The sequence below is a fragment of the Monodelphis domestica genome, chromosome 4, assembly GCF_027887165.1.
Source record: "Monodelphis domestica isolate mMonDom1 chromosome 4, mMonDom1.pri, whole genome shotgun sequence".
In the NCBI taxonomy this organism is placed as follows: domain Eukaryota; kingdom Metazoa; phylum Chordata; class Mammalia; order Didelphimorphia; family Didelphidae; genus Monodelphis; species Monodelphis domestica.
In genome coordinates this window covers 27,405,305-27,417,701 of record NC_077230.1, presented here as the reverse complement: position 1 = coordinate 27,417,701, position 12,397 = coordinate 27,405,305, and the positions used below count along the sequence as shown (strand labels likewise).

General features: G+C 35.8%; 1 protein-coding gene across 4 annotated transcripts in view; it reads right to left on the bottom strand.

Moving 5' to 3' along the window:
• The window catches only part of CFAP47 (cilia and flagella associated protein 47), an 886,918-nt gene that overhangs the window by 287,197 nt on the left and 587,324 nt on the right, over positions 1-12,397 (bottom strand). For all 4 annotated transcript variants that reach the window (XM_016433371.2, XM_056826271.1, XM_007493353.3 and 1 more), the window contains one exon: positions 11,869-12,025. In XM_016433371.2, the coding sequence (XP_016288857.2) occupies positions 11,869-12,025 (157 nt within the window). The remainder of the gene's footprint in view (positions 1-11,868; positions 12,026-12,397) is intronic.

The window sequence follows — 12,397 nt, the reverse complement described above, 5'->3', positions numbered from 1 at the left end:
TGATCTCTGAAATATATTTTCAATCATTTTTCCTATTTGTTTTATGAATGCTTAGAGGAAACTGAGACCAGAATCATAAAGGTAGAAAGTGAATTTGACTCTATCTATCAGGAATTCTGATTGTGATTTCTTTACTTTGTTTTCCTTTTCCTTTATAAAATGCATACACTTTTTAATGTTTCAACCTTTGTTTCCTATCAAATGAGTCAAATGAAAGTATTAAAAGCAAGATAACTGAAGGAGTTTCCCAAAGCTTTCAAATATGAGTATCAGGAATGAGAGGGGAAGGAATATTATTAAGTAATTCCATGATAGGAATCTTGCTCACCTGCCAAAAATTAGGATCTGCCACTTGAATAGCACAAATAAACATAGAAAATAATGGCCAAAATAGAATTATGTGTGTGTTGGAAGATTCTGTTGAGCATATTGGCTTCCTTCAATTTGTGTTCAACTCTTTTCTGGGCTAATGGAGATAAAGGACAGTAAAATGCAGGGTACCTAGGAACAATTCTTAAAGCTTAACTTTATTCATTATTTTTAGTAGTTTCCCTTAAATGTATTAGAGCTACTTGAATAGAATTCTGATTTCATTCCTGGGCATATGCTTCTCTGACTAGTGCAGATTTCATGCTCTCAATGGCTTCCCATTTTCATTAGCTTCCTTCTTTGCTGTGTTTGTTGGTTTGTAAACCTTTCAATGATGATTCATTAAACACACTTTTGGCCTTGGTTATTGTACAATGAATGTAGCACTTACGCTCTCTATCTACTACCGCTCGTTATTGATCAATAATTATCCCCTCTCTAGCATATTTTCTAGTTATTCATCGGATTTAATTCCATAATTATTCATTAAGGGTATGTTAGATATACTGGACTATTTAGGGAAAAAGTAAATGGTCTCTTCTCATAAAGAACTTATATTAGGGAATACAACATGTACACAGATAAGTTAGATTCAAGGAAATTTCAGATGGAGAAAGCACCATTAACTAGTGCTAGAAGATTTCATGAAGGGTGTGGCAATTCAATTAAATAAAAATTTACTAAAATAATACACTTTTAAGGTACTCTGCTAAGCACCAGTGATACAAAGGTAAAAGTGTAACCAATAGCAAAATTAATGATAAATTGGATAAAGAAAGAGAACAGGAATGGGAATATCTGAAATGAGACAATTATAGTTATGTAGGAAAATGAGGTAATGTGGGCTTGAGCCTTGGTAATGGTGGGAGAAATAAAAAGGGTGAGTCCTAGAGATGCTGTGGAGAAGGAACTGACAGAACCTGATTGCAAGATGAAAGATATAAGGGAAAAGGAAAGAATAAAAAATAATAACAAAAATGTGATCTAGGGAAAGAGGAAGAATGGTTGTGCTAGAGGTATATACCACATTCTGTCCTAGTTGTTTGTGTACATGTCTTATCCCTCCATCAATATCTTTTCTCCCCCAGGCTAGGTCTGTGTTTTATAGCTTCTTTGCATCTTCTTTAGAACATAGTACAGTGTCTTAATGAAAATGGACACTTAATAAGTGTTTAATTAATTAGATTAATCTGAAATTTGATATGATTTCTCCTAAATCACATTTATGTCAAAAAGTGAGAAGTTATGAGTAAGAAAGTATGATATATGTTTATCAAGATTAGACAGATAATTTGACAATGTATTCAAGGAACATTTCAAACTGTAGTTGAAAGGTCCCTGGAAAGTGTAACAGCATTAAATCTTTTTCAGAAATTTATTAGGTATTATTTATAGCTGACACTACTCACTTTTTTACTCTGTCCCCAAACCTCTAGAATCAGGAAGAGCAGTCTTAGTCCTTGGGATTCATACTGAGCTCATTTTATCCTCATGATTCATACCCCAATCCTGGATCTAGATTTTCACAAAGTGGGTATAGATGATCCCACAAAGGTACTCAGTGGGCAACTTGGTGGTCAGATAAAAAGCAGACATTCTTTCAGTCCTCTGAAAAATGCACAAGACACTAAGAACTAAAAAGAGCTAAGCCAAAGAGACATAAAGCACTCAAATAGCCTATTTAGCTCTTCCTGGAAGAGAACTATATTTTGGGTTTGGTATCTAGGCAGTCCTTTATCATCAGTATGGCATGTCCTTCTTTCCCATAGAGTACTATGTAACCACTCTAAAAGGTATGGAATTGACTTGTGATTCAGACTCATCAGAGAAAATGAAAACTTATTTCAGTCCTCCAAGTTACTCACTGACTTTTCCCTTCAAATAGTGAATGTAGAATCATAGGAGTATTGTCTTCTTTCTCCAAGGAGTATGTTATACCAAGAAATCTTGTTAAAGCAAAAAAAAAAAAAAAAAAAAAAAAAAAAAAAAAAAAAAAAAAAGGAGGGGAGGAATATGAGTAGAGAAAAAAGTTAAAGGACCAAAGTATAGAAAAATACATATTGTAGCTATTTTTGTGGTGGCCAAGAATTGGATATTGAGGAGATGTCCATCAATTGGTAAATGACTAACCAAGTAGTTGCATATGATTGTGATGGAACACTATTGTACTATAAGAAATGATAAGAAAAATGCTTTCAGAAAAACCTGGAAAAACCTACATGATGAACTGATGCAAAGTGAAATGAGCAGATCCAGGAGAACATTTTACCCAGAGGCAGAAATATTGAAAGATGTTCAACTGTGAATGACAACTGCTCTCAGCAATACAATGATCAAGATAATTCCAGATGCTATTCATCTACATAGAAACAACTTATGAACTCTGAATGGAGATTGAAGTATTCTTTTAAATTTTTCTTTATTATTTTTTTGGTCTGTATAACTTGCCTAAAATGGAAATATTGCTCAGTTCAAGGAGGAAAAGGGGGATAGAAAGAATATAAAATTTATGTTTTTAAATGTTAAATTTTTGGCTTACATGTAATTGAGAAAAATACAAGAAAAAAAGGAAAAAAGAAATATTGTCTCTACAAGGTCTTGTGCATGGGCATTTGAACTTGAATGATCTAGAACTTTGGAGTTCAAGAATTGGTGATCTCGAGGCAGAATCAAGATGGTGGCATAGAAGCAGTGAAAGTTCAGACCTCTGAAAACCCTTCCTTACCAATTATAAACTAAATGCTCCTAGGGGACTGAAAATCAAACCTAATAAGACAGAGACAAGGAGACATCCTACTAGATTCAATTTAAAAGGTAAGCCCCCCAAAAGCTGGAATTCGAGAACACATGGGTTTAAGGGGAAGGGAGAAGGAAGGTCCCAGGACCCCTCCCCCACCTAGAGTGCTAAGCCTCCAACAGTAGCTGGAGCCACTGGGAGGGCAAAGGCACTGGTCTAGATGGGAGTACTTCGTGAGCAAAGCTGTGCCAGGATCAGAGCATTGAACACAGATGGTGGGGAAGGAGTTAGAGAAGTAGTGCAGAGCAGGCAGCCTAGTTGCAGCAGTGGAGACCCACCATATTGCTCCCCCCTTCCAGGAGGTTTTGGAATCAGGGCACATACAGCCCAACACAGCTGGACTTAATCCCATCAAAAGTCTTCAGAGGGCAGAGAAGCTCAAGCTCCAATACCCCTTCCCCACAGACTGCACTGAGAGATTTGCTGACAAAACTCCAAGAGGGAAGACTGACAGAAAAGCCCCCCCCCAAAAAAAAAAACGAGAGGAGCAAGAGCACAACAACTGCAGGGAGTAAAGAAGGGGAAAATATGAGCAAACAACAGAAAAAGAAAAAAGAAATTACAATCAACAGCTTCTATACAGGCAATGAACAAAGAGCAAACAGAACAGAGGAGGGAACACCAAGCAATAAAACAAAAAAACCCAGCGAATTAGATATAGACTTTGCAAGAACTCAAAATACAATTCAACACACAATTAAGAGAGGCTGAAGATAATTAGGAAAAGAACTTAAAAAGTAAGATAAGTCATTTGGAAACAGAGGCACTTGAACTAAAATGAGAAAATAGTGTCTTGAAAGCAAAAATCAGCCATCTTGAGGCAAAAGAGATGAAAAATGAGGTAAAGAGGATGAAAGATGACCTACAAAGAAAATCAGACCAGAAGGAGAAGGAAAACCAAAAAGCCAGGGATGAAATCCAGCCTTCAAGAACCAGAATAGAACAAATAGAATCAAGTGACTTCACAAGGCAGCAGGACACTATAGAACAAAATCAAAAGAATGAAAAAAAATGAGGAATATATGAAGCATCTCATTCACAAAACAGAAGATTTAGAAAATTGTTCCAGGAGAGACAACTTCAGAATCATTGGTCTACTAGAAGACCATGACAAAAGAAAAATCCTGGACATCATACTACAGGAAATTGTCCAAGAAAATTTCCCTGATGTTGTAGAACAAGAGGGAAAAGTAGAAATTGAAAGAATCCACAGATCACCTCCTGTACTTAATCCCCAACTGATAATACCCAGGAACGTTATAGCCAAATTCAAGAACTATCAGACCAAGGAAAAAAATATTACAAACTACTAAGAAGAAGTGATTCAGATACCACAGAACCACAGTGAGGATAACACAGGATCTGTTTGCATCTACACTGAAGGACTGAAAGGTATGGAATATGTTATTCCAGAAAGCAAGGGAACTAGTTCTATAACCAAGAATCAACTACCCAGAAAAACTGACTATATTCTTACAGGGGAAAGTATGGTCATTTAACAAAATAGAATTCCAAGCATTTGTAAAGAAAAGACCATACCTGAACAGAAAATTTGATGCCCAAGCAGAGAACTCAAGAAAGTGATCAAAGGTAATTTAAAAAGGTGGGGAAAAGAAAAACAAAATAAAAACAAAACAAAACAAAACTTTTTTTAAGAGACCCAATATGTTATAATGAGAAGTCATTGTGAACTCTTAAAAATTGTTATTATCACCTGGGCACCTAGAATAATTATACTTAGATGGAATAGTGACAAACTGTATAGGATAAAATGCCAAGACATAAGTATGTATATAGATATATGTATGCATAAATACACATATATTTACACATATGTATATATATATATATATAACTAGAACTAAAAAAAGAATTTAATACTAAAAGGAGTGGTAAAAGTAAATGAAGGGGATACATTTATAGTTACAAAGAAGAACATGGCAGGAGGGGGGAGAACATCAGTACACTGGAAGGGTAAAAAGGTTGGAGATAGGAAATACTCAACTCTTATGTGCATTGAAATTGACCCAAAGAGGGAAGAACAATCCAATCCATTGGGACAGTGAATTGATTTGCATCATATAGGGGGTAGAAGGGTAACAAACCAATTACCTGTTGGTAACTGGTGGGGAGGGAAATAGTACAAGGGAGGGAGAGGCTGAGGGGGTAGTTTAAAAATGAATTGATGATCTACCCCCACAAAATCTTGTTTCTCTGTTATAAACACTATAGTACAGGATCCACTACTTGGGGAATTCAAAATACAACCCCCCCTTCCTTTTCTATGCAGGAGAATGTTATTCAGAAATAATATTCTTGTTCAGGTTGCAAAGAAGCATGGCTATTTTTGCCAAGGACTTGTACTAAGTAAATAGCAAATATATGGTGACCAGTATATATTGAGCATGAAAAGTTTATTCCCAGGAATTCTAGTCTATAAATTATGTTCAAGAAAGTAAATAAAAAAGAGAGAAGGTGGTTTGGAACTGCAACTTGACAGTTGTCTTCTTAGGATCATCATGCATTTCCCCAGTAAATTGTTATTACAATTTTGGGGAAAGATGAGAGAAGTCCCTCTCCAATACATTTACTGGACTCTGATTTGGAAGTGCAAATTAGAGCATATATACAAAGAGGGCCATAGCCTTTTGCAGCTTGATTAGAGTGAAAAGTAATAGATAAACTGTTCTCAAAATTGTCCATTTTCCATGTCAGCCACTTGTATTTTGGAAAATAGTCACAAGTCCCCAGAACACAATCATGAGTTCCACTGGTCCCATCACCAAGATGTCATTTCATTTGTCTACCTCATTGAAAGCTTTTTTATTTTTTGTTTGTTTTTTAGACTGGAACAAATCTAGCTTTAATTAAGATTTCCATATGGTGGTCCTTGGTCCTTAGTATGCATAATGGTGAAAGTATTTACATCACTGGGTCCATTTATGTAGTTGCACATGTATATAAGATTTGGGGGAATGTCTCTTTGTCCCCCAGAATAAGCTAGCTCATGATTGCAGGAGAGGCCCTATCCTCTTCCACCCCTGCTGGCCAACCCAAGACCTATAGGATAAATAGAAGAGGAGGATGGGGGCAGGGGAGTTTTGGGGAATGAGTGAAGCAGTGACAATGATGGGAAAAAGGAAGGGTGACTGAAGAACAACATGTGGAGTGAAACATGAAGCATATAGGAGCAGAAGGAGACCTATACTATAAATTCATCAAATTTTGTTTTGGAGTTTCACTCATCAATTTCCCTTACATAGGATATTAATTTAGTATTTTACAGAACAAGTGTGAACAAGTGTCACATGGCAGTACTTTACAAAACAAGTGTCACATGGCAGTGATTGGATAATTGAAAGATGTGGGTTCAAGGCTCACCTCTGAAATGTGACTCTTTAACTTCTTATGGTTCTGGCTTATACTTGTTTTCTATATGTTTTCTGGTTTGATGAATATTTCCACATGTATATTTATTTCATTTTGATTCATCCCTATCTTTGTTAATCTGAACATTTTATTGCATTATGATCTGAAAAGTTTGCCTTTATTTGCCATTTTCATGGCCTTGTACATAGAAAAATCATTGTGAATGTACAATGTGCTGCTGAAAAGAAGGTGTATTTTTGGTTTGATTTATCTAGATCTGATAGAGGTAAGTTCAGATCTCCACTAGTATAGTTTTGCTATCTATTTCCTCCTTAGGCTCCAATAGTTTCTCCTTTAAAAAAATTTAAGTGCTATATCATTTGGTTGAGTACATGTTGAGTACTGATATTTCCTCATTATCTATGCTGCCTTTTATCAGGATGTAATTACCTTCCCTATTTCTTTTAATCATATCTATTTTTATTTTGGCTTTGTCAGATATCATAATTGTGACTCCTGTTTTCTGTTTCTCACTTGAGGCCCAATAGATTTTACTCCAGCCTTCTACCTTTACCCTGTGTGTGTCTATTTGCCTCATGTGTGTTTCTCGTAGATAACATATGGTTGGATTTTAGTCCCTAATCCACTCAGCTATTTGCTTTCATTTTATGGGTGAGATCATTCCATTTACATTCAGAGTTATGATTACCACCTGTGTATTCCCCATCATTTTGATTTCTTCTCCCAGTCCCACCTTTTCTTCTTTCACTATTTCCTTCTACACCAGTATTTTGCTTTTAATCAGTATCCATAATCCTCACCCTTATTTAATTTCCCTTTCCACTCCTTCCCTTCTTATTCCCCTCTTATTTTTCTTTAAGGTCTAATAAATTCCCTCCTCCTTCTCTTTACCTCAGTTTTTGTACTACCCATCCCATTCCCCACCTTGGTTTTTCACTTTCAACTATCCTGTATGGTAAGATAGATTTTAATACCTGAAAGTCTCTAGATGTTCTTCTCTCTCAGAATTGATTATGCTGAGAGTAAGGTTTAAGTATCACCTTGATACTCTCTAAGTTCTTTATAAAAAGGGGGGGATTCCCCCTCTCTTTCTTATTTACCTTTCCATGTTTCTCTTGATTTTTGTATTTGGATATCAGATTTTCCATTTAAGTTCTGGTCTTTTCTTTGTAAGTACTTAGGACTCTTCTATTTTGTTAAATGCCTGTACTTTCCCCTGGAAGTAAATAGTCAGTCTTGATGGGTAGGTGATCCTTGGTGGTAGACCAAATTCTCTTCCCTTTCTGAATATCATATTCTAAGTCTTATGGTCTTTTAGTGTGGAGGCTGCCAGATCCTGTGTAATCCAGATTGGTCCTCCTTAATATCTGAATTTTCTCTTTCTGGCATCTCGTAATATATTCTCCTTAGCTTGGAAGTTCTCGAATTTTACGATTACATGCCTGGGGGGTTGTCTTTTGAGCATTTGATATAGAGGGTGATCCATGTGTTCTTTCCATGTCTATTTTGTCCTCTTCTTGAAGAAAGCCAGGGTAGTTTTCTTGGATAATTACTTGTAGCATGATGTCAAGGTTTCTGTTTATTTCTAGGTTTTCAGGTAGACTTATGTTTCTCAAAGTGTCTCTGCTAGACTGGTTTTCCAGGTCAGTCATCTTCTCAGTGAGATATTTCATGTTTCTTTCTATTTTGTTATATTTTTGACTTTGCTTTATTAATTCTTGCTGTCTTGTGAGATCGTTAGCTTCCACTTGCCCAATCCTTATCTTTAAACACTGGTTTTCAGCTATGATCTTTCCATTTTCCTTTTTGGTTTGGTCTATCCTGCTTTCCATAGCTTCTTGCTGTTCAGTTATGGTCTCCAATTTGCTAATCATTTCATTTGATTTCTGGGCGTCTTTTTTCCAAGTGGAAGATTCTGTCTTTTAAACTCTTATTTTTTTGGAACTATTTCCCACTTTTCTTGCCAAGTTTCTTCTATCTTTCTAATTTGGTACATAATCTAAAATTTGAGCTCCTCAAGAGCTTATAACCAATTTCCATTTTTTTGGAAAGTTTGAATGTGTTTACTTGTTTGTCATCTTCTGGTGCCTCCTCTGTGGTCTGGAACTTTTCTGCATAAAAAATATCTAAGGTCAAGGTTTTTTTTCTTTTTGGTAGTTGTGGACTGGAGTTCTTGGGTGTTGGTGGCTAATGCTTTATTCCTTCCTAGTCAGAAGTCTGAGAGAGGAAGATGGGCAATCTTTGTATTGAGGTCCAGGGAGTTTTTCCCCTTGAGGCTATTTTTCAAGTCTCTGCAGTGTCTGCTGTATTCAGCCTCTCTCTGCCCAATCTCTGCACCCAATCTCCACATTTCCTCAGTCTACTGGGGTCCTAAGTCTTGCTGCTGTTACAGGTAAGTCTGGTGTCCTCAGCCCAGCTCCGAGCACCTAGATATTATCCTGCAGAAGTCTGAGTGAGGAAGGTAAGCAAGTCTCTCTATTTAGCTCCAGGGTGTTTTTTCCCTAAGGCTATTTTTCCAAGTCTCCACAGTGTCTGCTTGTTGCAGATCCTCTCTTCCCAATATCCATGCCCAATACCCATGTTTCCTCAGCCTCCTGGGGTCCCAAGTCTCACTGCTCTCAGTGGTAAGTCTGTGGTATCTTCAGTCAGCCCCCTGAGAACCTACAGTTTACCCTGCACTCCCTCAGAATCTGGTGCTGTATATGGAATAGGGAAGGGGTGATGAGCTCACACTTTTGTGGAAGTAATTTTGCCTCCTTTTAGCATGTAAATGCCCAAACTCTGCCTACATTCATTGCTGCATCCTTCAGTGGAGCCCCTTCACTCCTCTCACTTTGGTTATTATCCTTTTGAGGCAGTTTATATCAGTTAGTGGATAGGAAAGAAAGAGCATTTCTTCTACTCTGGGACCATCTTAACCCTGATGTCTGAACATTTAACATAAAAATGTGTTTTGGACTTTGGTTTTAGTTTTGGCCCTTCTTCCCCACCTCTCGAATTATTTACAAAACTAATTTACAAATTAGTTAAAGATAACTTCAGAGCTCAATATTTATAAATTAAATGCCTGCCATCATTGTGACAAAAATCCAAGCACTGTTGGGATTTAGCATGGTTTATGCTTTTATTTATTGAGTTAGCAAAAATCTGTCATTAGATAGCCATTTATTATATGACTCAGGCCATGAAAAATGTTAAAATGTTATGTTTAAGAACACTGAATTTCTGAGAGATCATGTTAATGGCTAATCTCAATAAATCTTCAGAACAGTAAGGGCTAATTTTGCATAAACCGTAATGTCCAAGTAAATTTGATATCTTTCTTCCAAAGGTAATCTATATTATATTTTGTTTCTCCTTAAATTATATCATAATAACAATAATAGCAGCTATACCAAAGGCAGTAAGCTGATTTGTGATATAAGGCAGTTTCACAGGACAATAACTTATTTTTCTTGGGAATTAATTCTTTCTTATCATTTTATTAGTTATTTATTGAGTTCTTTTTTATGAGGCCTACAAGGACAAGATGGAGTCTCAAAAAATAATACCATTCAAAGATATAAAAATTAGGTTGTCATAAGTAACTAGCAATGCAAGTATATAAAGTGTATATCTAGATTATTTAAAATATTCCTCCTTTGTTGAACTATGATTATAGATAGAATCAATATATTGCTTTGGAGCTTAAGGACATTTCATTATTGATCAGTAAATTTGGGAGACAGACTCTGTGAGTTGGGAGACTGCTTATCTCACTTTAAGGACATTCTGTTTTGCCTCCTGAAACAAAGAAAACAGTCAAGCTTTCTTACCTCATTATCTCCTCATACCTTTAGAAGCTAAGGGAGTCACTCTAGAGGACATGGTTACCTCCCATAACCTCATCATCCCAAATAGGAGCTTGTATGAGCTTACGCTATGTGTCTTGCTGTGTTTTTTTGGGGGGAGGGGGTTGAATTTGAGCCTTAGATTGTAAGTCCTGGCCACCTGTCTATTGGAATGGGAGGGGGGAGAGAGAAGGGATCTCTAGAAAAAGAAGCAGTAATTAGAAAGAGGTAGAATGGCATCATCAAGAACAGATCATGCCAGATTCACTTATTTCAGTAATGTTTGAAAGCTATAAAAATAGTTATCTGGAAAAATGCTAATATAGTAGAAAATATAGAGATATGAATAATACAATTAGTTAGATTCACACTTGGTTGGATAAATATACTCAAAGAGTAGTGGCTATTGGTTCATCATTGATAAAGTTAGAGATATCCAACAGATGTATCCCAGGGATCTGTGCTTGGTCCTGTGATTTTAAAAAAATAATAATTTTATTAATAATGTGGCTAAAGGAATAGATGATATGTTGATTAAATTTAGATGGCATACATTTGGGAGAAATAACTGTACTCTGGTTAGAAAAGCCAGGATCTCCAAAAGATCTTGAAAAGCTTGAGCATTACACTAAGTATAATAAGTTGAAATTTAATAAAGATGAATTTAAACTCTTACACAGAAAATAAATCAAATTCATTAGAACACATCGTGAAGGCAATAGCATGCCTGAAGAAGACCATGTGGTCTTATTGAACCTCAATCAGAATCTGGGTTAGCAGTGTGGTGTGGAAAGCAAAATACTAATGACATGCAGCATAATTTAAGGAACATAAGGGTAATAATTCCAACTGCACTCTGATCTCATTAAACCCTATCTAGACTACCATATTCAATTATGGGTCTTACAGTTTAAGAAGGTCATTAACAAGTGAGAGAGCTCTAGCTGAAGGTGACTAGGATGGTGAAGTTCCTTAAATCCATATCATCTGAGGATTGTTTGAAGAAATTGGGGGTACCTACCCTGGAGAAAAGAGTCTGAAGTTCTGATCAGTTTGTTAAGGTATTTTAAGACCTGTCATATGGAAGAAGAATTAGATTTGTTCACTTTTTCTCCAGCATGATATCTTTTCCTGGAACCCCAGCTGTTGTCCTGGAGTCTTATGAATTTAATATATTTTAAAATCTTTGAAATTATATATTCAGATATTCATATTACAAAAAAAATCACAGTATGGTTCAGGTAAAAAACAAAAGACAGGGAATAAGGAAATCTGAGTTCTAATATTATGTCTAATTATAATTAGCAGGTTACCTTAGACAATTCAATTACTTTCATAGCTTAAGTTGCTCATTTCTAAAATTATACAGTTGGGATAAATGATCTCTAAGGCATTTCTCTCTCCAGAATACTTTGGTTTTATGAACCAATTAATTTGATTAATGTTTGCATGATGATAAGGAGAAAAACCCCAATAACTCACCTTTCAATAGGATATCGACAAGAACATGTTCAGTACTAGGGTTCCTGAAAGGTATAATTACAGATAAATGCCGACCAAGACATGTTTTTATGATCACTGGTTCCAAGGGTACTGGAACAAGACCAATTCCAGACAGATGAAATATCCATTCTTTAAGCTGTTAAAAAATAAAATAAAAGGCAAGTTTGCACTAAAGAATCACTTCTTCACACACTGTATTTAAATCATATTTTTTATATTTGAAGTTGAGATACCTTACATTTTGGTATTAAGAATATGTCTATCCAATTGCCTTGTCTTTTTTTTCTAGATACTACTGTACTTCACTAAAAGCCATTTGATTAGTTTTCCCACTGAGAAGGAAAAGGGGCTAATTGCCAATATTCAAATGTGTAGCTCATACTAAAGCGCATACAGCCATTTATGGCAACATAAAAGAGAAACTCTAATGGAAAACCTTACATTTCTGCTCAAGGCTTTTTTAATTAACTCATGTAACAAACTGAGTCATAAACCCTGCATGTAGTTT